Source organism: Zalophus californianus, chromosome 2, assembly GCF_009762305.2.
Source record: "Zalophus californianus isolate mZalCal1 chromosome 2, mZalCal1.pri.v2, whole genome shotgun sequence".
NCBI classification, from domain to species: Eukaryota; Metazoa; Chordata; class Mammalia; order Carnivora; family Otariidae; genus Zalophus; species Zalophus californianus.
The window spans coordinates 150,896,603-150,923,228 of NC_045596.1; the positions used below are offsets into that span (position 1 = coordinate 150,896,603).

Here is a 26,626-nt window from a genome sequence, read left to right on the forward strand (position 1 = left end):
GAGCTGGTTCTTTGAAAGAATTAACAAGATTGATAAACCCCTGGCCAGGCTTATCAAAAAGAAAAGAGAAATGACCCAAATCAACAAAATCATGAATGAAAGAGGAGAGATCACAACCAACACCAAAGAAATACAAACAATTATAAGAAGATATTATGAGCAACTCTATGCCAGCAAATTAGATAACCTGGAAGAAATGGGTGCATTCCTAGAGATGTATCAACTACCAAAATTGAACCAGGAAGAAATAGAAAACCTGGACAGACCTATAGCCACTAAGGAAATTGAAGCAGTCATCAAAAATCTCCCAAGAAACAAAAGCCCAGGGCCAGATGGCTTCCCAGGGGAGTTCTATCAGACATTTAAAGAAGAATTAATACCTATTCTCCCGAAACTGTTCCAAAAAATAGAAATGGAAGGAAAACTTCCAAACTCATTTTATGAGGCCACCATTACCTTGATCCCCAAACCAGACAAAGACCTCATCAAAAGGAGAATTACAGACCAATAGCCTTGATGAACATGGATGCAAAAATTCTCACCAAAATACTAGCCAATAGGATCCAACAGTACATTAAAAGGATTATTCACCATGACCAAGTGGGATTTATCCCTGGGCTGCAAGGCTGGTTCAACATCCGCAAATCAATCAATGTGATACAATACATTTACAAAAGAAAGAACAAGAATCATATGATCCTCTCCATAGATGCAGAAAAAGCATTTGACAAAGTACGGCATCCTTTCTTGATCAAAACTCTTCAAAGTATAGGGATAGAGGGTACATACCTCAATATCGTAAAAGCCATCTATGAAAAACCCACAGCGAATATCATTCTTAATGGGGAAAAGCTAGGGTCAGGAACGCGCCAGGGATGTCCACTATCACCACTGCTATACAACATAGTATTAGAAGTCCTAGCCACAGCAATCAGACAACAAAAAGAAATCAAAGGCATCCAAATCGGCAAGGAGGAAGTCAAACTCTTACTGTTTGCAGATGATATGATACTGTATGTGGAAAACCCAAAAGACTCCACCCCAAAACTGCTAGAACTCATACAGGAATTCAGTAAGGTAGCAGGATATAAAATCAATGCACAGAAATCAGTGGCATTCCTATACACCAACAACAAGACAGAAGAGAGACAAATCAAGGAGTCGATCCCATTTACAATTGCACCCAAAACCATAAGATACCTAGGAATAAATTTAACCAAAGAGGCCAAGGATCTGTACTCAGAAAACTATAAAATACTCATGAAAGAAATTGAAGAAGACACAAAGAAATGGAAAAATGTTCCATGCTCATGGATTGGGAGAACCAACATTGTGAAGATGTCAATGCTACCTAGAGCAATCTACACATTCAATGCAATCCCCATCAAAATACCATCCACTTTTTTCAAAGAAATGGAACCAATAATCCTAAAATTTGTATGGAACCAGAAGAGACCCCGAATAGCCAGAGGAATCTTGAAAAAGAAAAGCAAAGCTGGCGGCATCACAATTCCGGACTTCCAGCTCTATTACAAAGCTGTCATCATCAAGACAGTATGGTACTGGCACAAAAACAGACACATAGATCAATGGAATAAAATCGAGAGCCCAGAAATGGACCCTCAACTCTATGGTCAACTTATCTTTGACAAAGCAGGAAAGAATGTCCAATGGCAAAAAGACAGTCTCTTCAACAAATGGTGTTGGGAAAATTGGACAGCCACATGCAGAAGAATGAAACTGGACCATTTCCTTACACCACACACACAAATAGACTCCAAATGGTTGAAAGACCTAAACGTGAGATAGGAGTCCATCAAAATCCTAAAGGAGAACACAGGCAGCAACCTCTTCGACCTCAGCCGCAGCAACTTCTTCATAGAAACATCACCAAAGGCAAGGGAAGCAAGGGCAAAAATGAACTATTGGGATTTCATCAAGATAAAAAGCTTTTGCACAGCAAAAGAAACAGTCCACAAAACCAAAAGACAACCGACAGAATGGGAGAAAATATTTGCAAATGACGTATCAGATAAAGGGCTAGTATCCAAAATCTATAAAGAACTTATCAAACTCAACACCCAAAGAACAAATAATCCAATCAAGAAATGGGCAGAAGACATGAACAGACATTTTTCCAAAGAAGACATCCAAATGGCCAACAGACACATGAAAAAGTGCTCAACATCGCTCGGCATCAGGGAAATCCAAATCAAAACCTCAATGAGATACCACCTCACACCAGTCAGAATGGCTAAAATGAACAAGTCAGGAAACGACAGATGTTGGCGGGGATGTGGAGAAAGGGGAACCCTCCTACGCTGTTGGTGGGAATGCAAGCTGGTGCAACCCCTCTGGAAAACAGTATGGAGGTTCCTCAAACAGTTGAAAATAGAGCTACCATATGATCCAGCAATTGCGCTACTGGGTATTTACCCCAAAGATACAAATGTAGGGATCCGAAGGGGTACATGCACCCCAATGTTTATAGCAGCAATGTCCACAATAGCCAAACTGTGGAAAGAGCCAAGATGTCCATCAACAGATGAATGGATAAAGAAGAAGTGGTATATATACACAATGGAATATTATGTAGTCATCAAAAGGAATGAGATCTTGCCATTTGCAACGACGTGGATGGAACTGGAGGGTGCTATGCTGAGTGAAATAAGTCAATCAGAGAAAGACATGTATCATATGACCTCACTGATATGAGGAATTCTTAATCTCAGGAAACAAACTGAGTGTTCCTGGAGTGGTGGGGTTTGGGAGGGATGGGGTGGCTGGGTGATAGACATTGGGTAGGGTATGTGCTACGGTGAGCGCTGTGAATTGTGCAAGACGGTTGAGTCGCAGATCTGTACTTCTGCGACAAATAATGCAACAATGTTAAGAAAAAAGAAAAAGAAGAAAATAGCAGGAGGGGAAGAATGAGGGGGAGTAAGTCAGAGGGGGAGACGAACCATGAGAGACGATGGACTCTGAAAAACAAACTGAGGGTTCTAGAGGGGAGGAGGGTGGGGGGATGGGTTAGCCTGGTGATGGGTATTCAAGGGGGCACATTCTGCATGGAGCACTGGGTGTTATGCACAAACAATGAATCATGGAACACTTCATCAAAAACTAATGATGTAATATATGGTGATTAACATAACAATAAAAAAATAAAAATTTGAATAAAAAAAGAATAAAAAATAGCATAACTAAAGCCATAAAACTCCTACAAGAAAACAGGAGGAAACCTCCTTGACATGGGTCATGACCATGACTTTTTGGATATAACACCTAAAGTATAAGCAACAAAAACAAAAGTAAACAAGTGGGACTGCATCAGAGTAAAAATCTTATGCACAGAGAAAGTAATTATCAAGAAAATGAAAAGGCATCTTATGAAATACGAGAAAATATTTGCAAAGACATATCTGATAAGGTGTTAATATAAGGAACTCATACAACTCAATAGCTAAACCCCACATAATCTAATCAAAATGGGCAATGGATCTAAATAGGCTTTTTCCCAGAGAAGATATTCAAATGCCCAATAGGTCATGAAAACAGGCTCAATCTCCCTTAACACCAGGGAAATGCAAATCAAAACCACAGTGAGATATCTCATCACACATGTTAGAATGGCTAGTATCAAAAAGACAAGATATAAAGTTGGCGAGGATGGGGAGAAAAGGGAACCCTCATGCACTGTTGGTGGGAATGCAAACTGGTACAGCCACTGTGTAAAACAGTGGGGAGGTTCCTCAAAAAATTAAAAATAGAGCTACCCTATGAGCCAGCGATTCCACTTCTGGGCATATATGCAAAGAAAGTGAAATCGCTATCTTGAAGAGATATCTGTACCTGCATGTTGGCTCCGGCATTATTCACAGCAGCCAAGCCATGTAAACAGCCCATGGCCTATCAGTGGATGAATGATAAAGAAAATATGATATTTTTCAACTGTAAAAATATTACTCAGCCATGAAAAAGAAGGAAACTCTACCTTTCGCAACAGCATGGATAAACCATAAGGGTATCAAGACAAATACTGTAGGATCTCACATGTGGAATTAAAACAAAACAAAACAAAACAAAACTGAACTCATGGAAATGAAAGACTGTTGGTTTCCAGAGGTAGGTGGGCAAAATGGATGAAGGTGTTCAAATAGTACAAACTTGCAGTTATGAGATAAATAAGTCCTAGGAGTTAATGTACAGCATGGTGACTGTAGTTAACACAACTCTGTTGTATTATCTGAAAGCTGGTAAGAGAGTAGCTCTTAGGAGTTTTCACCACAAGAAAGAATTGTAACTACGTGAGGTGATGGATAGTAACTCAACTTACTTTGGTAATCACTTTGCAATATGTACATATATCACATCATTACGTTGCACACCTTAAACTTATGCAATATTATATGTCAATTATATCTCAGTAAAACTAGAAAAAACCTAGTACAAAGAAATTTCTCCCAAACTACTTAAAGAATAAGCAGCCCACAAAATGCCCCATCATCAGATTGCTTTCATGTACGTTACCCAAACATGGCATTCGTAACTACCATCATCAGAATCGGGGGATCACCCTTGACACACCACTGTTGCTTAATCTCCAGACCTCATTCGCGTCTTCCCAGTTGTCCCTTATATACATCCTTCATAGCAGAAAGGACTCAAACTGAGGCCACATGTCACGTTTAGTGGCCACATCTCAGTGTCTTTCAGTTTAAAACAGCTCCTCTGTCTTACTTTGGCTCTCAGGACCTTAATGTTTTTGAAGCTCACAGGAGAGGGACTTTGTTCAGTGCCACTAATTTAATGCTTTCTTGTGATTAGATAAGGTTCTGAGTCTTTGCTAGAACCATCACTGAAGGATGCTGGGTTCTCCATTTGCATTCTACCAGGGGGAACATGATTCTTAATGTGTACTTTTACTGATGACGTTGACTTGGATCATTTGATGAAGCCAGACTCCCTTGAATAGAAGTATTCTTTTCCCCTTTGTGATCAGTAAGAATGTTGTGGGGAGGAAGTATGTAAATATCCTATTTCTCATCAAGCATTCACCTACTGGTTTTAGCACTTATTGATGATTCTTGGCTAAGTGCTACTATGATGGTGGCCAAAGAGGGGCTGTTCCAGATATTTGCTTAATGAATGAATCTGCAGCTCACAGCCCAAGAGGTGGATGGGTGTGATCACATTCCCTTGTGCTATGGGGTCATAGGGAGAGGTGGTCTTTATCTTCGCATGAAGCCAGGGCAGGGGTGGGAGAGATGATTCCTCTATAAACTCACTTGACTGCTTTTACCCCATCCCTGCCAGCAAGCTGAAGCCTGCAAGGATTCCTCCAAGACATTCAGCAGACCAAAACCTGATATGTGGAACAATTTGCAGTCTTTCAGGAATGCAATGGGGAGTCAGAGAAGAGTTTTAAACAGAGGAGTCATGTGTTTAAGTAAAAACAAAGTGAAACAAAACAAAAATTATAATCTTGGCACCTACTTCCTTCCCTGAAATAAAATCTGACTCCACTCTGAGCCTACTCTCAGCCAGGTGCCCCAGAGGTATTGATCTGATAATGAGAGTCATACTAAAGTGCAAATGACTAACCAAGAGACAAACACCCTGGCTGCTGTGTGAACAGCTTGGAGTAGTGCAAAATTTTCAGCCAGGGAGATGAGTAAAAAGATCCAGGAAGGACATTCTGTTTGCTTCACTTTCCAGAAACCTAGACAGGAACCTTGTTTCCAAGCATGTGAGGATGCTAAATGTCAGAGAAAGAAAGGAAGGGGCTCCCAGCTCCTCAGAGGGTTCCTGAGGCTATGGACCACAGGGGCATCCTGTGCCCAACCCCCCATTCCCCAGCAAGGGTCACTGACTTCTGCTCCAGATGCCCCATACCTTTGGTTTCCTTGAGCAGCTCTTCTGTGAACTTGACCACCTTGGCCACTTCCACCCATGGGAAGCCTTTGCCCACTGCAAAGATGATGCTTTCGTAGAGAGTATCCAGCAGAATGCTTCGGCGGGAGTCTCTCACTTCATCAAACTCCTCCCAGTTCAGCAGTCTCCGTAGATGCTCCCTACCTTTTGGTTTCTGCAGGGCATGATATGATGGATGGAGAGTGAGACTGAAGAATCAAGATGCCATCCTCACTGGGCAAACCACTACTGGGGTCTTCACAGGACTCCCCATCGTCCTGAAGAGTGACCAGGAATGTGGGTATGCCTGAGCAGAATTATGCTTTCATTTCTGGACAGCTTTCCCTCCCCTCTCTGGGAATGTGCTCTTCTTTCTAGCACCGCTCCTTCCTCTGAGAGTTCTCATGCTAGTCACTGCAGCTTCCAGGTTTCTATGCCTCCAATAGGCTTCAAGTCCTGACTTACGGTCCCTCCTTCCTCTTCCCTAGAACAAAATTTGACTTCCATCTGAGTCTATTCTCAACTAGCTGCCCCAGAGGTATTGATCTGATATGAAATTCATGCTAAAGTGTAAATGACTGCAAAGAAGCTTGGTAAGGCTATGCTTTTGAGAAGGACTATGTCTTACTTGGTGAAAATTCAGGCACTTTAGCAGACCAGCATGGGAAGTTTGATCAGAGTCTTAACTATAAAACCCCAACTCACCTGAGTGTTTGGCCCTTCCAGAAAAGTTTTTATAGAATGTTAACAGATGTAGGAGAAGCAAGTGCCTTTTAGGGAGGGGGTAAGACAAGGTGTGGCATGAAGTGTAGACCCACCAAAAATGGGAGTGTTGTTTCTCTGGGGTGAGGGGAGGCTCTGGCTGGGGGAACTCTTGTAGGGGAACTTATGACAGAATTGCTGCCAGGGGCGTCCAGAGCCCTGTCCTCATCCCCCAGAGACTCCTCTCTCACCACCTGACCCAGGCAGCCCTTCCCTGCAGTGCTCACAGATTCCCAGGTTGGTGTCTGAGGGGACAGCTGGCTAGGAGATCTAGAGCAGCTGGTGAAAGCACATGCCCTAGGGTGGGGAGGGAGGCCCCACCAAGAAAGCCTTTGCCTGGTGCCTGCCCATCAGCTCATGGCTGCAGGTAAGAAGCTGATCTGTGCATATAGTCACATGGGGTCCTCTTGCTTGAGCTCTACAGCAGTGCCTTGCCACCCCTCTGTGGACAGCCCTGCTCTGGAAGCAGCTTGCAGAGAGCTCCAGGCCCTACTGTTGGGTCCTCATTATTACATAGCCACCCCCACCACCACCCTTGCTCATGCCTTTCAGCCTCAGAATTGGCTCTGAGAAGTCAACAAAATCTGCCCCCACCCTGCATTAAAGCAACAACCCTCTTCCCCCCACCCCACCCCACAACCACACACACACACAACCACACACATTGGCATACAAGCCCAAAGGGCTCACAGGGCCCTGAGGTTCTCTGGTGAGAGGTGGCATCCCATGGTGACCAGCCCCAGGGACCTCCCTGGTCCTCCTCAGAGTAGAGGAAGGCACAGTGTCTTTGTGCTCATCTCCTTCGCTCCAGTCAGGCTCTGTCCCTGTAGGAGGAAACAATCTCCAAGCTCCAAAGGCTAGTAAGCCTTTGACCTGGCATTCCAGCTGGCACACATCGACTGGGGGCCTCACAGGTGGTGTGTTGGGAAAGGAGTCATGTCCAAGGTGTCTATCTGAGGAAGCACCATCGAGGGGCCACTTCTCACACACACCTCACCGTTACACCAATCTAAGCAAACTCCTTTTAAAAGCTGTCTTTTCTCTTCACCTGAAATTGAAAGACTTTTTTTACTCCCTGGGGTGTTAAGAGTGCCATGGCCCCCATATCCAGTTGCTAGGAGACCTAGCCCGGACTCAGTTTCTGGAACCCTGGGGGTGAGTGTGCCAGCTTTGTGAGGTCATGAAGACCTGCTTCAAGGTGGCTTTTTCCAGGCTTCTTTCCTCCTGGCCCCTCCTCTCCACTGGGCTCCGGGTCTCATATCCCCACACCTGCTTCAGGGTCCTCGATCCTTTTCCTACAACATCCAACCTCTCCTTCATAAGATGTGAATTTTCTCACGCTTTACTGTGAACACTCAATGAATGTCCCCCATCCTACATCTCCTTTAACCCAAGCCCCACTTCTCTCCTTCCTTTCACGGTCAAGGATTTGTCACCATGAAAAGACTGGCCTCCAGTTGCTGTCTTCATGTCCTCATGGACTTTCCTCTAACCAAGATCTGGTTTCAGATTCATTCTTCTTCCCTGGCCAGTAGCATCTGTGACTCCCAGTTTCCTGCATCCTGACTTCACTTCAGGGTGCAGAAAACAGTTCTGTGGGGGTGTCCTCTAGCTCAGTGCTCAAGCACCCACATACTGAGATGAGTAGGGATCGAGTCTCTTCTCTTGGGGTTGGTAGCTGAGCTGTCTGATCATAGGGCTGCCTCCACTGGTACCTTCCCAGGCCTCCTTGTATTTTTCGGTTTGGGCCTTTCTGGCCGGAAGTGAGAGCTCCCAGGTTATAGCTCTTCCTTGTGTGGGGGAAGAAGTAAGAGCTCCCAAGCTTCCAGCATCTGCCATTTTAACCACCCAAAGGCATTATTCTTGTCAGACCCATGGCTCCATCAAGCTGCTTCTGTGACCCACCTTTGCTACCCTCATGGACATATTACTTCAGGGCCCTTGCTACCTTTCCTGCCATGAGGAAGAACTTGGTTAGGGCCACTTAGTTCCACTCCTGCAGATTACTAGAGACAAAGGGATGGGGAGGGGTGCCCTTCCTTCCCATGAGGCCCTCGGGCTCCTCGGGCAGCTCATGCCAACTTACCCATTCTCTTTTCAGCAACCCTCACACTCTTGTTTATCTCCTGGAGGGTGTCCTTTTGCAACGTCATGGATCTCTTTCCATCCTCGTCACCCTTGGCTGAAGCTTCTTGGCTTCTTTTTATTTCATCTCATTTCATTTTATTTCTTTTTTTGGTTTTATTTAAATTCAAGTTAGTTAACATATAGTGTATTATTAATTTCAGGATAGAATTTAGGAATTCATCAATTGCATATAATACCCAGTGCTCAATTACATCAAGTGCCCTCCTTAATGCCCATCACCCAATTACCCCATCCCTCCACCCTCCATAAGCTGCTTTCTCCTGAATGATCTCTCTCTCCACCCTTCCCCTCTCTGCCTTCTCTGAAGACTTCTTTGCCTCTATTTGTTCTTTACATGTTGGTGTTGTCCATTGCTCTATCTTTACCCTCTTATCCTTCTAAGCCATATATTCTTTTTAAAAACTCTAGATTGTAGGGTGCCTGGGTGGCTCAGTTGGTTAAGCGACTGCCTTCGGCTCAGGTCATGATCCTGGAGTCCCGGGATTGAGTCCCACATCGGGGTCCCTGCTCAGCAGGGAGTCTGCTTCTCCCTCTGACCCTCTTCCCTCTCGTGCTCTCTATCTCTCATTCTCTCTCTCTCAAATAAATAAATAAAATCTTTAAAAAAAATAAAAAATAAAAAAATAAAAAAATCTTAAAGAAAAAAAAACTCTAGTATTATAGCACTTAACACAAGATCTACCCTCAATACATTTTTAAGTGCACAACACAGTCTTGTTAACTACAGGCAGTATGTTGTATGGTAGGTCTCTAGAACTTATCCACTTTGTGTAACTGAAACATTATGCCCATTGATGAGCAACCCTCCGTGCTCCTCTCCTTTTAGCCCCAGCAACCACCATTCTACATGCCTCTAGGTGGTGACTGTATGAGAGTGACTACTTTAGATATCTCATATAAGCAGAACCATATGGTATTTGCTCTTTTGTGACTGGCTTCTTTCACTCAGCATAAAGTTCTCAATGTTCACAGGTCATGTATTCTTGAGGGATTTTTTTTTTCCTGTTACATGACTTTAATGTCTATCCATAGCAAATGACCTCCAAATTTATGCATTGAATGTGTCCACTATCCTCTGTCCCCAGCTTGGGGTGTGCTGATGTGCCATCTCTTCCCAGAGAAAGGATGACTGGGGAGCTCTGCTACTTGTTAGGTTTGTGGGGGTCAAGGGGTCTCAGGGCTTCTGTGGGGCATGTTGCTGGGGGGAATCCTGATGCAGTGGTTTGAAGGGGTGAGTCCCCAAGTCTAGGCCTACTCGGTGAGAGCTGTCCCCATCTGTAGTCCTGGGGTAAGTGCTGTAGGCCAATTGCTGTGCCTGGACACTCGGATGCCCTTCCTTGACTTCTCTCCCAAGTGGCATTTGGCTGGGGCTCGATACCCCAGACCCAGAGCCACTTCTCATCTCCTTTCCCGTCCCTCTCAATTTTCTCCTTATGGTCACAACTTTCTTTGTTACATCAGAAACTCAAACAGGCTTAGACCAAATGAGATTTTATTGTTGCACATAAAATGTGCAACAAGACAAATGTCTTGGGGTATGTATAAGGGGAGGCTAGATCCAGGTGCACCAATCTCTGTTCATTCTCAGGATCTTCCCTAAGATTTTCCTTTATCACCTCCTTCCTAAAATGTACTTTTCACTCCCCTCACCTGGCTAACTCTCATGGATTTTGCAAAACCCAGCTTGCACATTAGCTCTTGTGGAAAGTCTTCCAGATCCTTCTTCCCCAGACTCATTAAGTGTCCCTCCAACTGTTCAAGTCAGCAACTTGTGGGACATTCCTGACTGCTCCTCCCCCTGTTCCTTCCCAGACACTCCAAGCTTTACCAAATTTCCCTCCTAAATATTTATTGAGTTCCTTCTCTTCTCTTCATCCACATTGCTACTTACCCAAGTACAGCCCCCATCAATTCTTGCCTCCGCTTCCTTCACCTATTCTCCATACTGTCACCAGAGTAAACAAACAAATCTGATTATGGGATGGAAACTGGCAAGGGGGAACTTGCTAGGGTGATCATAATGTCCTGTATCTTGTTTTAGGGGTTGGTTACTCTGGCATATATCTTCACTTAAGATCTCTGAATTCTATTTTATGTAAATTACATCTTCCCCTTTCTCTTCAGAGTAAGCCCTGAAGCCTTCATGGGGCTCAAAAGGCCCTATAATGATCTGGATCCCTCTTCTTGTCCAGCCCATCCTGGCCGTTCTGCCCATGGCCACTTTTCCAATCCTCCTCTGTCCTCCCTCCAGAGCTTTGCACACGGTATCTTCTCGCCTAGAACACTCTCCTCCCTCACTCTGCATCCATCATTCTGATACTTCATGTCCCAGCTTAATCATCTCTTGCCCAGGGAACATTTCCTGAGCTCCTGTGATGTGGTCTTGTAGTACTAAATGCATCATGAACAGCACTTTGCTCATTGTAGTTGTTCACTTTGATTAACCATTTTGATGATTTGTTTTAATGCCTGTTTCCCTCTAGATTGTAAGGCATGATGGCATTTCATTTTTTTTTTTAAAGATTTTATTTATTTGACAGAGAGAACAAGTGAGAAACACAAACAGGGAGCAACAGAGGGAGAGGGAGAAGCAGGATCCCCGCTGAGTGGGGAGTCCGATGCAGGGCTTAATCACAAGACCCGGGGACGATGACCTGAGCCGAAGGCAGACGCTTAACCTACTAAACCACCCAGGTGCCCCAGCATTTCATTTTATTGATGATGATTTTATTCCCTGCTCTACAAGCCATAGTAGGCTCAGCTGCTTGTTGCCTGGATGTGACTATCTTTATCATAATGACAGGATATTTCACCTGTTTATTGAGGGCTTCTCCCTCTAGCCTGCTTTTCCCATGAAGACATGGACAATGTCTTCCTCTCTGAGGCCCCACGGCCTTGTGTAGGGTCTGGATGATTGCTAGCACTCAGTGTTTGCTAGTTGAATAACTGGGCGCATCATGAGGTGATATTGACAGGAGGAAAACAAGTTACTGACCTACATTTGCACTTGATTCATTTTGGCCACACCCAATGTTCTTTATTAAAACATGGCTTTTCTTAGATCTCCCCTGCAATCCATACAAAAGCCACAGAGTCCAGCACTCTTAAACTTAATGGTGTTTGAGGTACCTTTTCCTATTTACTGCTTGTGGAATGAATATGTGTATGTCAACTCATCTATGTTAAAGGTCTGTTTGGTCATAACAATTTCATATTCTTACCAAGCAATGCTAAAGAGTGTTTTCAGTTAGTACATAGTGAGAGCTACATTTCAGGAGCTTTATCTATCTCTTTTAATCCTTACAATAATTCCACAGGATAGATAAAATAATTATTATTCTCATTTGGCATATGAGGAAGCTGAAGTTTAGAGAGATTAAATATCTTGTACAAGATTTCACAAAACTAGTATTGGTACCCTGACCTTAACATTTGGCCATACTAATGGCTATTGCAGGATTCAAGAGTTTTCTAGATAAGATCTGGACATTTGTGTTCACGGACTCCAGTTAGTGCTCAAGTAGTTTATGTAACTTCTCACTTCAGGCTATAATATACACTATAATCTACTACAGTACTACTCTACTAGTAGTAGAGATGTCAACTACCTTTGAATGATTCAGGGAAAATCTGACCATTATTTTTCTTTTTATCCTTTATCATCATCAACATCTTTTTTTGTAGCAGTCACTGTGTTACCTGTTAGAACCTCAGACCTTATTCATCTTATAACTGGAAGTTTGTACCCTTTTACCAACCTCTCCTTATTTCTCTTTCCCCAACCCCAGCCCCTGACAACCAACCACTTTTAAACTCTGTTTCTATGAGTTTGACTTTTTTTTTTTTTTTTTTTTTAGATTCTACATATAAGTGAGATCATACAGTATCTGTCTTTCTGTTTGGCTTTTTTCACTTAGCATAATGCCCTCCAATTTCATCCATGTTGTCACAAACAGCAGGATTTCCTTCTTTCTTATGGTTGAATAATATTCCATTATACACACACACACACACACACACACACACACACACACACCACATACATGTACCATGTTTTCTATATCCATTCATCCATCAGTAGGCACTTAGGTTGTTTCTATACCTTGGCTATTGTGAATTATGCTGCAATAAATATGGAGATGCATATATCTCTTTGATATCCTGTTTCATTTCCTTTGATACATACCCAGAAGTGAAATTGCTGGATCATATGGTAGTTCTATTTTTAATTTTGGGGGAAACCTCCATATTCCATAATGTTGATCAACATTGTTTTTATCACCTTCATCATCATACTAGGACAAGACTGTGGATGCTAGAAATACAAAAAGGTACATATATTTAAAAATATTTAATGTTAAATATTTAAATTAAAATTTTTAATATTTTAAATATTTAATATTTAAAAATATTGCATCTGGAAGGGAATACAGAGATATTCTTGTCCATGCCCTTAAATTTCCAGGTAATGGAATGAGGCCCAGAGCAAAGGGAACATCACTGGTTAGATATCAGAATCCAGACTGGAACTCAAGCCTCTGACCCCATATTCTCTACATCATGTTACCTGCCCATGATGGTCAGTTTTATGTGTCAATTTGCCTGGGTTGTTGTACCCAGTTATTTAATCAAACACTAAGCTAGGTGTTGCTATGAAGGTATTTTGTAGGTGTTATTGACAGCTACAATCAGGTGAAATTAAGTAAAGATTACTCTTGGTATTGTTGGGGGAGCTCTTCTAATCAACTGAAGTCCTCAAGAGAAAAACAGAAGTTTCCCGAAAAAGAAGAAATTTTGCTTCAAGACTGCAGTATCAGCTCCTACCTGAGTTTCTGGGCTGCCAGCCTGTCCTATAGATTTTGGACTAAAGCACTGTAATCACATAAGCAAATTCCTTAAATTTCTTAATATCTATCTATCTACCATCTATCATCATCACCATCATCTGTCAATCACCTATCAATTTATCAGGCTATCAATCTACTATCATCATCATTTATCAACTATCTATAATCATCATATATCTCTTCTTTTGGTTCTGTTTCTCTGGAGAACCTTGACTGATAACGTGCCCTTAAGGAACTTACATGGCACACATAATTTCATTTACATATATACACAGGATAGGTACATTTAAAGAAAATACATAAAATAATAAAATTTTCTAAAAAAATATGGTTACCTACTAAGAATGCCCAAAGTAAGGTGAAAGCAGTCTAATAGGACAGTTGACAGACTGGCAGATAACTGTAGAACTTTGATTTCTTCAGTAGAGATATAGAGAATCCAATTGTTCTCCAATACTTATTCTGTCCCTTTGCATTACTAACAGAATTCTCATGTTTGGGGAAAGGAGCCACACTATGTTCAACTAAAAGCTACATTTCTTAGATTCTTTCAGCTAAGGCTGGCCATATGATAGAATTTTTCCCCAATAAGATATAAGCAGAAGTTCCTAGCTGGCATATAAGGGAAGGGTTTTAAAAGGAACATATCCACCTGGAACACACAGTTTTCTCTTTTTCTCCTTTATTCTTCCTGCCTAGAACATAGATGCCATGGCTGAGGCCTCAGAAGCATCTTGGACCATGGGGGTGCCTGGGTGGCTCAGTCATTAAGCGTCTGCCTTCGGCTCAGGTCATGATCTCAGGGTTCTGGGATTGAGCCCCACATTGGGCTCTCTGCTCTGCAGAAAGCTTGCTTCTCCCTCTGCCCCTCCCTCTGCTTGTGTTCCCTCTTTTGCTATATATCTCTCTGTCAAATAAATAAAGAAAATCTTAAAAAAAAAAAGAAGCATCTTGGACCATAAGAAAAAGACTAATCAAATCAAAGAGGTCTTAACCTTGACACACCAAACCAACACCATCAGTTACCTACTTCTAGGTTGTTCATGGGAACACAAAAACAAACCTGTGTTTAAACCACCATAAGTGGGTGGCTGGTACTCATAGTTCTACCAATTTCTACTGAGGCAGATCTACCAGAAGTAGGATGCTATCATTAACAACCTAATATTTGAAAGTGACTGAATGAAGAAAGTAGGTTGAGAGATATTGGTGTATCAGATATTACAAAATAAAAGCTACATAATACATTTGACTGTCACCTGCTGTACCTTGGAATGTATACCACATGTCAACAAAGGCTGTAGCACCAGGGAATATGGTAAGAAAAATCCAGACTTCTGGCAGCAAAATTCAGAGAGAGAGAGATAAATTCAGACTGGGGTAGGACAATCTGCAAGCAGAGATAGATGAAAATACTGACTTTCTTTGAGATATACCCTTCACCTACAGTCTACAATCTGTGCTTGCTGAGAGCATTGCAATTTTTTGCTTGTATATTTATTAAAGATGATGTTTTAAAAATTATGGCAAAATACACCTAACATACAATTTACCATTTTAATAATTTTCAAGCATACAGTTCAGTGACATTAGGTACATTCACATTGTCATGCAACCATCAGCACCATCCATCTCCAGAACTTTTTCATCTTCCCAAACTGGAACTCCATACCCAGCAAAAAATAACTCCCCATTCTCTTCTCCCCAAAGTCCCTGGCAGCCACCATTCTTTCTGTCTGTATGAATTCAACTACTCTAGGTGCTTCATATTATTGGAATCATAGAGTATTTGTCCTTTAGTGATGGCCTTCTTAAAGTTCATCCATGTTGTAACCTATATCAGAATTTCCTTTTTAAGGCAAAATAATATTCCATTGTATGGATAGACCACATTTTGTTTATCCATTCATCCACTGGTGGACACTTGGGTTGTTTCCACCTGTTGGCTTTTGAGAATACTGCTGCTATGACCATGGGTGTCCAAAGTGATCACTGTAATTTGGAATCTTATAGGATCAAAAAACCCAACTGCTTCTATAATTCAAACTGAATAATTTATAAATAGTGGCTTAAAAATGACAGCCATAGTAAGAAAAGACTGCTATCCCACTAGGCAAAGACAATGATCTTCTAGTAAAGATAGGATTAAACCTTCCAAATGGAACATTGTTAGAAATTACCTCAGGTCAGTCGTCCTATTTTATGAGCTAAAGTATTACAGAGTGGCCAATAGAAAAAGACCAGCAGCCTTAAAAATTAGGTCTAGATAGGATCTTTGGTTCTGTGTGGTTGGTTGCACATGGAATCGACAAGAACCAATGAGAACCAAAGTCAGCTAAGCTTTGAGAGAACAATACTACCATAGAAAGCCCAACCTGACCTGCAATATCCCATGACTCTTAGAACAAAACTATTCTTATACCTTCAAACCTAAACAAATAAGAGGTGAGTTTTAAGGGCTGTGAATTTCTAAGAAAAGTCATCCTTCCAAACACCATTCTGAGATGGAGCTTGGGAAATAATGGTTGAGGAAAAGCTTCCCAGAGGGGAGAACAATGAGGAAAATTCTTACGGGAAATTCTCTCAGAGGTTGAAGCAACTGGCCAGGAATATGATCCATGGTCAAGACCAAGAGCCCACACTGGTTCTTTTTCAGAGTATTCCAGGATTGCCATAAATCAATGAATGCTGTGGGTTTCCCATTATTCTCTCTCCTTTATGGGAGTTTTAAAGACAGTTATCTTCCTTTTCTGTTATTGCATATGGGGGGTGCTGGAGCAGACTCTTTGACTTTTGGTTTTTAGAACTTGGGCCTCAGGGACCACATTTAGACACGATAGAAAAGAGAGCATCACCCTTAGTGGGCACGAATATGAATATGAATATGAATATGAATATGAAGAAGGGTATTTATGGATGATGATCTGTCCAGTATTTATTCTCCCCTAGTCATACCAATAGGACTCCAATTCTCCTAGGGGAACAATATACGCAACTGAAAAACATTTACCTGCCTCCCTTGCAGATTGGAGTGATTATGTGATATACCCTGGATAGGTTTTCTGGGCTTTGGAAATCCCATTTGCCCTTTATCTCTTTCTTTCTTCCAGTTGTGAATGTAGAGATGATCACTGGAACAATAGCAGTCATGTTGCAAGCACATGAGTGAGAATCCCATCCCGGGGTCCCCGATGATAGCTAAGCCTACTGCACCAGCCACTGACTACTAAAATCTGAACTTTTGAGGTATGAGAGAAAAAAAACACCCACTTCATAAGCCACTGTTAATTGGGTTTAGAGTTATGTGTATCTACACTCAGTTTCTCAGTGTTACAGAAACTAAATTTTGAGGCCCAAGTTGGGTCAAACCAGGTCATGAGATGGATCATGCAATGGGGGTTTCTTGTTCACAGAAATAAAGCGATTTACCAGAACCAGGAAGTGGGGGCGTTTAGGTTGCAGGATATCTCCCCTGGTAACCAATGTGCATTGCACGTCCTACTTCCTGACAGGGTCCTGAGAAAGAGACAGTCATCAGTCATCTTGGGAGACTTTTCCACAGCTTGGGGGTTGGGGAACAGGAAGTCTGCTCATTAACATAAAAGGAGCCCCATTAAGAACAAATTATTATGAGAAGCCAAAGGTCTATCATGTTGTGGATACTACTCAGAAGGTAAATTTAGGCTTTGTGAGCATGCAACTGGTTAGACCTTGGTTTCCCTGGGCAAGGACCCCTGGAAGTGGGATGAGGGAAGTACACAGCAAAGAAAGGCCACTTTTAGGACACAGTAAACCTCAGCATGTTTCTAAGTAATCATTGATTCATTCACTCAAAAATGTTTATGAAGTGTGTAAGAGAAGCCATTCTGCTACAAGTGTGAGATACAGAGATAACTTGTAAAGTCTTCCATGATGTGGCCCTTCCTCCTAGCACTGCCTTGGAGCATGCCCCTTCTTGGAGATTTTGAACCTTTTCTTGCCTCTGTCCAGAAGGCTCTTCTCTCAGGTACCTGTTTGGTCCAGCTCTTTCCACTCAGGACTCGACTACATGTCACATCCTCAGAGATGCTTTCCTCTCACTCTCTGTACCTCATCCTGCTTTATTTTCCTTCACGGCTCTTATTACCACCTGCCATTTGGAGGTGGTATTTATTTGCTATATGTTTGTCTTCCCCGCACTAGAATGTAACGTCCATGAGAGCATAGTGTTTGCTTTGCTCACTACAGGGACTGTGTGCCTACAACAATGTCCAACACAGAGCAGACACTTCATATTAATTGAATGAATGAATACAGGCCTTGTCCCCAAGATGCCTCCAGTCTAGAAGAGGAGTAGATCATGTCACCAATAGTGCTGTCTAAATGTAAGAACAGAGTACTCAGGAGGCTGTGAGGAAAGAGAGGAAGGGCACCTGACCAAACAAGGATGCATGCCTGGAGAAAATGTCTCTGCAGAGATAGAGCAAGACTAACAGGGGACTGAGGGTCAGGGCAGAGAAAGAGGATAGAGTCTGGTCGATTAGCCATGTGAGGCAGGTTGAGGAGCCCTTCTTTCCCTAAGTCAGGAGAAGTGGGTGGATGATAAAAGAAAGACAAATACCATATGATTTCACTCATGTGTGGAATTTAAGAAACAAAACAGATGAACATATGGGAAGGGAAGGAAAAATAAAATAAGATAAAAACAGAGAGAGAGGCAAACCATAAGAGACTCTTAACTCCAGAAAACAAACTGAGGGTTGCTTGAGGGGAGGTGGGTGAGGAGATGGGGTAACTGGGTGATGGGCATTAAGGTGGGCATATGATGGATTGAGCACTGGGTGTTATATGCAACTGATGAATCACTAAACCCTACCTCTGGAACTGATAATACAGTATGTTAACTAAACTGAATTTAAATTAAAAATAAAAAAGAGCGGTAAGGTGGGGGTGTGGGTTCATGATGGAGAGTTAAGAAAGGCCATCATAAAACATGACCCTAACTTCAATGTAGGAAAGAGACATGTGGAAGTTAGCTTTAGGGCCAGGGGAGAGATCATTCTGGGGAGAGATTTTTTTAGAATAACTTAATGGCCTTCTTTGGTTGTGCCAAGATGGCTCTCGGGGAATACTGGAGCAGAGGGCAGAAGGCTACATAAATGGCTCTGCATAAGAAGTGGTTAGAACATTCAGTATTCGACCTCAAAAAGTGAGGTTTTACTGGCAATGAAGAAAGTAGGCATGGCAGTTAAGTAGGCAATCAACCTTACCTGACCCAACAACAAAGCCTTTCTGCCTGAGGATGATAAAACATTTTCTGCGGAAAAAGAAGTGGCAGGGCCTTGGGTGTAGGAGAGATGAGGAATCAGGAGACTCCAAAGAGGACTTTGAAGAAGACGGTACAATGAAGGAAGCTGGGGCCCAAGGGGAGGGGCTACCATGAGAAGTCCTCACTGGTGGGGAGGGTGTGAGGACCAAGACCTTTGGCACACAAGGATGTGTCAGAGTCATTTTAAAGTATTCTCCCTCACTGGGATGTGACATAATCCCAACTGCCCTTCTTTACCCCCCAAATCACAGATGTCTATTATGCACAATGGTCGGTTATGAAGAAATTAAGATCAATGTGGGCAGAGAAAGATAATGACTCGAAAGCTACCTGGTGAGAGAGTGGGAATTTGGCAGCAGTAAATGAGACTCAAGTGCAATGAGATGAAAGTTCTAGCCCCACCAAATCCCTCCAGAGACATGGAGAAGGGTGATGAGTTTCCCATCTATGTGGGATGGGGCTGGAGCCTGTTTAAGGAATTCTTTGAGATGAGAGTGACCCCATTCTGATTTTTACTTTATAGTAAAAATTTTTAATATTTTAAATATTTAATAATTCAGTCAAAGGCTTTACCACACCTGGTGAATACATATTGGTCCAGGTCTAAAGTTTCCCTGAGAGTCTTTCTTGGAGAGGAGGGGTGGTAGAGAGGTCAAAACCTAGGGAGGGGCAAGTAGCAGAGGAATAATTTTAATCCTATGGACAAAAAACCCAGCTCCTATTATCCTGGTCAGAGGTCTGTTGAGACAGTGACCTGGAGAAATTTGTGATGGTTTGGAGTAGCTATATTGAGGACTGGACCTGACCAGAGAATGGCAGAAGCATTGAGGAGTAGCATTGGATGCTCAGATAATGTTGAGACCATGAGTTGGCAGACACTTCAATCCACAGGAATGAGTGAATTCCTCCAGGAGCTTCCAACCCCTGAGGGTGGAAAAGAAGAAGGATGTGGCTGGATTGATCAGCAAGACAGTGGCTGAAGTAATGTCCCATAGGCATTAAGCTGAATGCAAAGTAATCTGGGGCCAGGAAGGGGGCAAAGGAATCTGAGGAGGGTGACTAAGATCTGCTGAGCATGAAGAACAGATGTAATGGGGGGAAGAGAGAGAGAGCCAGAGAGAGAGAAGGCCATGGCCTAAGACCGATCTCATAGAGTTGAGGTTTCCAGAACCAAGCATGTCTGTCTGGCTGACAAGTCCTGGGGAATGGACATGGGGAAATGAAAACAGTGTTACACCCCTTCTGTTTTTTTGACTCTTCTCTCCTCATTTCCATTTTGACACTTCATGCTCTTTCTTATTCCTTTAATAAAATCATTCCTTCTCTGGGCTTATGCTATGCTCCCCATAAAAGGCATACTATAGTGGTTAGACACAGGGAGGCTGATACCAAGCAGCCTGGATCTAAATTCTGGCTCCATTGCATACCAGCCAAATGACTTTTGGAAAGTTAACCTTTCCAGGACTCAATTTCGCCATTCAAAAAGTGGTACAATAATAACTTCTACCTCATAGGGTAGATGAATCAGCATTCTTGAATACGAATGAACATCGTACACTTTGCAGGTACTCAATGAACCAATACACACCATCTGAAATTTCTTTGTGTTGCTTATGTTCTTACAGTTAGCATGAAGAATCTGGATTTCAGCTAATGACTATTGCATTGGACAATGTCTGTTCTGACTTATTAAGATTACCTGGGCAAGCCCAGGGTGATGATTAATTTTATATATCAACTTGACTGGGCTGAGGGATACACAGATAGCTGGTAAAACATTATTTCTGAATGTGTCTGTGAAGGTGTTTCTGAAAGAGATTCACATTCAAATCGGTAGACTCAGTAAAGCAGATGGCCCTCCCCAGTGTGGGTGGGCACCATCCAATCTGTTGAGGGCCCCAAAGATCAAGAAGGCAGAGGAAAGGTGAATTTGTTCTCTCTGTTTGAGCTGAGACCTCCATCTTCTTCTGCCACATCAGTGCTCCTCATTCTTGGGCCTTTGGACTCAGACTGGGACTTGTAGCATCAGCTCCTCTGGTTCTCAGGCCTTCCGACTGGGACTGGAACTACACCACCAGCTGTCCTGGCTCTCCAATTTGCAGATGTGGGACTTCTCAGCCTCCATAACTGCATGGGCCAATCCCTTATAATCTCTTTCTACATATCTAGATCTCTCTCTATTCTATTGGTTCTGTTTCACTTGAAAACCTTGACTAATACAGTTAGCTTTCAAATGCAGAGTGATCTCCACTCTGCAGCCGACATGGGTGCACATCTGATTGGATTGAATTCTGCATCTGTCAACCAGAGGCAAGCCTTGAGTGATTTCCTTTGCAGAACTGATCAGTCATGTTGATATTGAACGCATATTGCCTAAGTCGTGGCCTCGTGATGGCAATGCATTCTCGGTCCCAATCATTTCTGCAGGTGGCTCTTTCACCTCATTAAATTCCAGTGAGGAAGCCACCAAGCATTAGGTCACGTAGTTCATTCCTGCCTCTAGGCAAGCCTGCACCTAAATGCAAATATTCTAAGAAAGAATAGTTTTTTTGCCCTCAGAGAGAGTGGATTTGATAATTCCAGGCTTCAATAGTTCCCCAGAAGTATTGCCAACATAAAGCCAAAATGATCAATTCAGCCTAAAATGAGTAAGTGGGGTCCTCCAAGGGTTGGTAGAGAAAACAGCTGATGGTTGGGATTACCCGTCAGCTGGTTCTTTTAGGCCTTCATACACCTAATTCCTATTTCATACAATGACACCCTATTTCCTTTTCTGATTTATTCAGGGAGATGGGAACCAGCCAGCCACCTCTCCCCTAGTGTCCCTGACTCAGGACTTGTACTTCCATGGAGCACCCCCTGCCAGCACAGGCTCCTTGTGGCCCACCCAGGTGGCTGGAATTAGGTGGGAGCCCCTGGTGCTGGGACGGCTCCCCTGAAAGCCCATGGGGGCTGTGTTTAACAGTCTTGAAGAGTGTACCCTTGGGCAGAGGGCCAGGAACAATCTGTGTAACCCGCTAAGCTAATTATTCTCTCTGCAGATGGTGTCCCCCACTAATCCTCTCTCGGTTTGTCATAATCCAGTTCTTTTCTGAGGAGAGCTGCTGGGTGTTTGGCTTTTGTGCAAAAAGGCTGTCTGTTACAGCAGAGGAGATAGGGCACCTGCTCTGTGGGACTGGGGTTCTGGGCTCTTGAGCCAGGGAGAGCAGCTGCAAGGACTATTCAGAAGAAGGCCACTGGCCCTGTGGCCCTAGGAGGCTGAACCAGCTTCAGAGAGTGGGGCAAGCATCCACACTGGCCTGACCTTCCTCCACTGGCCATTTCCCTGGGGCTCAGAGGGCTCAGAGGAGCTGGCCATGACCTTTGGCTCTGCAGAGGACGGTGAGTCGGTAGGTCTGTGTCCCTTGGGGCCAGCCACCCCAGGGGCAGAATATCTTGGCTCTGGGAAGTCACAGTTAACAGGGAGGACTTTTCAGCCTGAGACTCTGGGAGGGACGTCTTGAGCGGGATGCTTGTGGTGATGCAAGACTGGGTCTCTTCCTCCAGTCTGCTGGGCCGTTTGGAGGTAGGTCATGTTTAAACACGGTGCTGCTGAGATTCAGGTTCTTGCTCGTTGATTTACAGGATATTAATATTATAACCTGTCTGGTTCTCCCACCCATCCCGGGAGAGTGAACAATGCAGTCGCTGGAGCCAGGGAGGGAGAAATCCCTCCTGAGGACACTCCTGAGGCTCTTAAGAGTCCTGTAGGGTGAGGATGGCCCATGGTGGGGTGGTTCAGGGGTCACACTTGGTTCTCAGAGGATCAAGACTTCAAGAGAAGGCTATAAAGAGCCAGAGTGTATATAAAGATTGGCAGGGAAAAGGGTTGGGAGTCCCTAGGAATTAGCTCACTGAATTTTCTCTGTTGGTTTCAGGTTAGCGCCCATTCCTACAGAAGAAAGTGGGGCATGGAGATATTAAATTATAGAAGGGCCACAAAGTCAAACCCAATTTCTGCCTCAAAACTCTTTCCTCCTTGTTGCTCTTTTTATGATCATTCCTGGGTAAAGACAAATGCCATCCTCCTGTTCCAGGTTTACAGACAGAGAGACTGAGACTTGGGGTAGTTGGATGATTTGCAGAGGGCACACAGTCAGTGAGGGCAGACTCTTGGCCAAGTTCATGGTGACTGCCACTGATTGTCTCTGTGCCTCAGTTCTGCACCTTCCCACAGGGCTCCGCCCTACTGCCAACTCATCCCCTACTTGGAGGAGGAAGTCTACTGTGGGGAAGGGGGCATAAGCCACTGCCTCCCGGGTGTGTAACCAGTTGAGGTCTCTTCCCACAGTTCAGAAGTGCACCTCAAACAGTGAGAATATCTTCTGCTAGGGGCAATTTCTAGAGAAGTATAACCCCAACAGTCTCTATTTACCCTCTTAGATATATAAATGTCATCCAGAAATCCTCTTATTATGGTGACGTCAGACAGACCCACTTTCCTTATCTAAGCTTGGGGGAAAGAGGAGAGCTGGTTGCCATTTTCAGTACCTTCGTGCTTAAATGTATGTTTGTGTATGTGCGTGTGGGTGTGCATGCCTATATGTATGTGTCTGTGTGTGTACATGTGTGTATGTGTAAATGTGCATGCCTGTAAGGTGTATATATGCGAATGGGTATTTCTTTGTGCATGTGTATGCATGTGTGTGTGTGTGTGTGTGTGTGTGTGTGCGCGCGTTTGCATGCGCGTGTGCACGCATGCTGCTGCAGGTTTGCTGGGGGTGCTGAGAGACCACTGGACTAGCAGTCACAACGCCTAAACCTGCTCTGGCTGGCTGCCTGGTACCCCTGTTCTCTGTGTCTTTGTTTTCCAGGTAGAAAGTAAGCAGGATGGACTAAAGAAGCCATCTCTTCTTTACAGGGCAATAGCATATGCATACAGTGTTCAGCAGCTTTCTCAGCTTCAAGTTAAATAACCCCAGTCCCTATAACCTTTCCCTGTAAAGCACATTTTCCAATCCTTTAATCATCTTGGTTATTTTCCTCTGAACTCTCTCCAAGATACCTATGTCATTGAATAAGTATGTCATATAAATTAGTCAGTAAATCAATCTGTCAACAATATCTCTTGAGCAACCACCCCATGGCTTGCAGGAGGTGCTGGGCTGATACAATCCAACCACACAGGAACAAAAAGAGTTTTCACTGTGGCTCAGACCAAGGGTTCATTTGTCCAGCAGTGGCCTGGGACACCGTGGACATGCTGGGAGGATGTTGTTCCTTCTAATACCATCATCTCTTGAAGATCAGGGTCATGCCTCAACATCAATATCTGAAAATGTTTCAAGTAAACATTTAAGGGCACCTGCTCTATTCAGAGCCCTGTGATAGGCACTTTGAGAGTTAGGAAAATGAGCACAATGCTGTCTCTGACCACTGGGAGGAGAGGCAGGTGTACGGGGTAGAGAGTAAAGGGTGGGTATGGAAGCAAAGAGGGATAAGTATGTCCTAAGTGAGGACCTTGCCAACCTCAAGGCTGCAGATAGGACATTGGTGTTCGATGTGGGCTGCTTTGAAAGCTTTTCTCCCAGATGCAGCATGATCGATAATAAAGTGAATTAGCCAAAAGAATTCAGAATTTGGAGTAAACCAGACCCTTATTTGAATAATGATTTCACCCTCATTAACTGGGTGAACCTCAGGCAAGTTAATTAAGGTTTCTGAGTTTTAGGTTTTTTGTGTGGCAGGATAATACCTACCAAGAAGGATTATTTGAACTTAGATGAAATCACATTTGTAAAGTGTCTGGTGCATAGTAGGTGATTGGTATTATAATCTCCCTTCCCCTCATCAGCTCATTAAGGATCATTTTATGAAAAGTTTTCAGTTCATCTGAATGGATATATATTATTGGTCATACCACTAGTTGGGGGTCTAAGTTCTGTGAGTTGATTATGTGATGTATACAATGGTATCATCTCTGCTTATTGATCCTAAAGTAATTTTCTTCAAGGTTGAAGGGCAATCTTTTATTTATAGTATAGCATATGTCTCATGATTTTATAGTCTGAGATCAACAGCTGTGATCTTAGCTTTTATCATTATGGTTGGGGGTCCATATTCTTTTTTGAGTTAATGTCAACTTGGCCCTTGACTGAGACCTCTGGCTAACCTGGCAGGTAACTTTGGGCAAGTCATGAAGAGACAGCTGTGGTACAAAGCAAATGCTTCTCAAATATGTGTGTGCATCAGAATCACCTGGAGGTCTTAGTAAATACAGATTGCTGGGCTCCATCCCAGAGTTTCTGCTTCAGTGAGTCTGGGTGGAACCTGATAATTTGCATTTCTAAGACATTCCTTGGTGATACTGAGGCTGTGGGTCCAGGGCCTGCACTGTGAGAATCACTGATATAGGAAGAACAGCTATGGAACTTAGTGGAGTTTGGCCAAGTGAGTTGATCTTTCTGAGCCTGCTTCTTTATTTATAAACTTCTTCCTTACAGATCAGATTTAAAGATAATAATTAGAAAAATTATGATGAGCAAAACACTTCATAAACTATGAAACACCATATAACTATTAATGGCTTAATATTCCCCATCAGCTTTAGCTTACTCACCCGTAAAATGAGGATAATAATAGTAATTTTTATGAAGATGAAGTGAGATGACCGATATAAAAGTAATTTGTGAAATTATAAAGAACTATGGAGTCTTGTTCTTATAAGTTCCCTAAGCTTCAAATTCCTCATCCATAATATAACAGGATGGCCAATGGGTTCATCTTATGTGCCAACCTTGGTCATGTAGTAGCTCATTATTTTACATGTGGATAATGCAAATTTCTAGTTAATACCCTGCTGATGCTGCCCTGTGTCCCGTTGGCCCCTTTGGTCAAAGCTACATGTTGGGCCACTGTTACGTTAGGATGCTTCTGGCTACAAGAAACCAAATTCCCAGCTAAAAATGGTTTTAAGGTAAAGGGTTTGTTGTCTCATCTAACAAGAAGTCCAGAGGCAGGGTGATTTCAGGGTTGACTGGTTCAGTGGCTTGACCAAGTTAAGATTCTGGAATTCTCTTGGTTTTCTCTTCATGGTCACATGGTGGCTGTAGCCGTGCCAACAATCACATCCACATATGACAACAATCAGAAGCAGGAAGGGATGAATCCTTTTAATGTATAAAAAAAATTCTTAGATGCCTCTTATTGGCCAGGGCTTGTATCACATGCCCTTTGGCGGGGGGAATGGATTGCATGATTGAATATGACTAGTCAGTATTCAACCTCATGAAACGTGGTCACCCAATCAGGTCTCTGTCAGCAAGGGAGAAAGTCAGCAAGTGCAAAGGGGGAGGTGACAGGCAACGTCTCTTTCCAATTAGAATCAGGTCCATAGGACTTTACTTGCACATCTCCCCACAATGTTGTGAGGTTTTCCTGTAGCTGGGGTCACAGCTAGAAAGGGCCCCCAGCACAATACCAAAAAGCTGTTTAAACAGGTATTTGCCATCCTTCACGAGAGAAACTGAGCTTTCTGGGAGCGAGGGGGAGCAATCCAGCCTCCTGTCCTGGCAGGGAGGTTACTGGTCTAGAGGATCAAGGCAAGACCACAACCTTGTGGACTCAGCGGGCACAGAGTCTTTCCCAGGCAAAGTGCTTGACCCTGAGA

The 26,626-nt window shown here is 43.2% G+C and overlaps 1 protein-coding gene across 1 annotated transcript in view; it reads right to left on the bottom strand.

The window, feature by feature from the left end:
- C2H8orf74 (chromosome 2 C8orf74 homolog) overlaps positions 1-7,817 on the bottom strand; it is a 32,946-nt gene extending 25,129 nt beyond the window's left edge. Inside the window, exons 1-2 of the mRNA XM_027599630.1 lie at positions 7,724-7,817; positions 5,896-6,088 (exon numbers count right to left, since the gene is read on the bottom strand). Of these exons, the coding sequence (XP_027455431.1) occupies positions 5,896-6,088; positions 7,724-7,780 (250 nt within the window). The 5' untranslated portion in view covers positions 7,781-7,817. The remainder of the gene's footprint in view (positions 1-5,895; positions 6,089-7,723) is intronic.
- Positions 7,818-26,626: the final 18,809 nt, after the last annotated feature.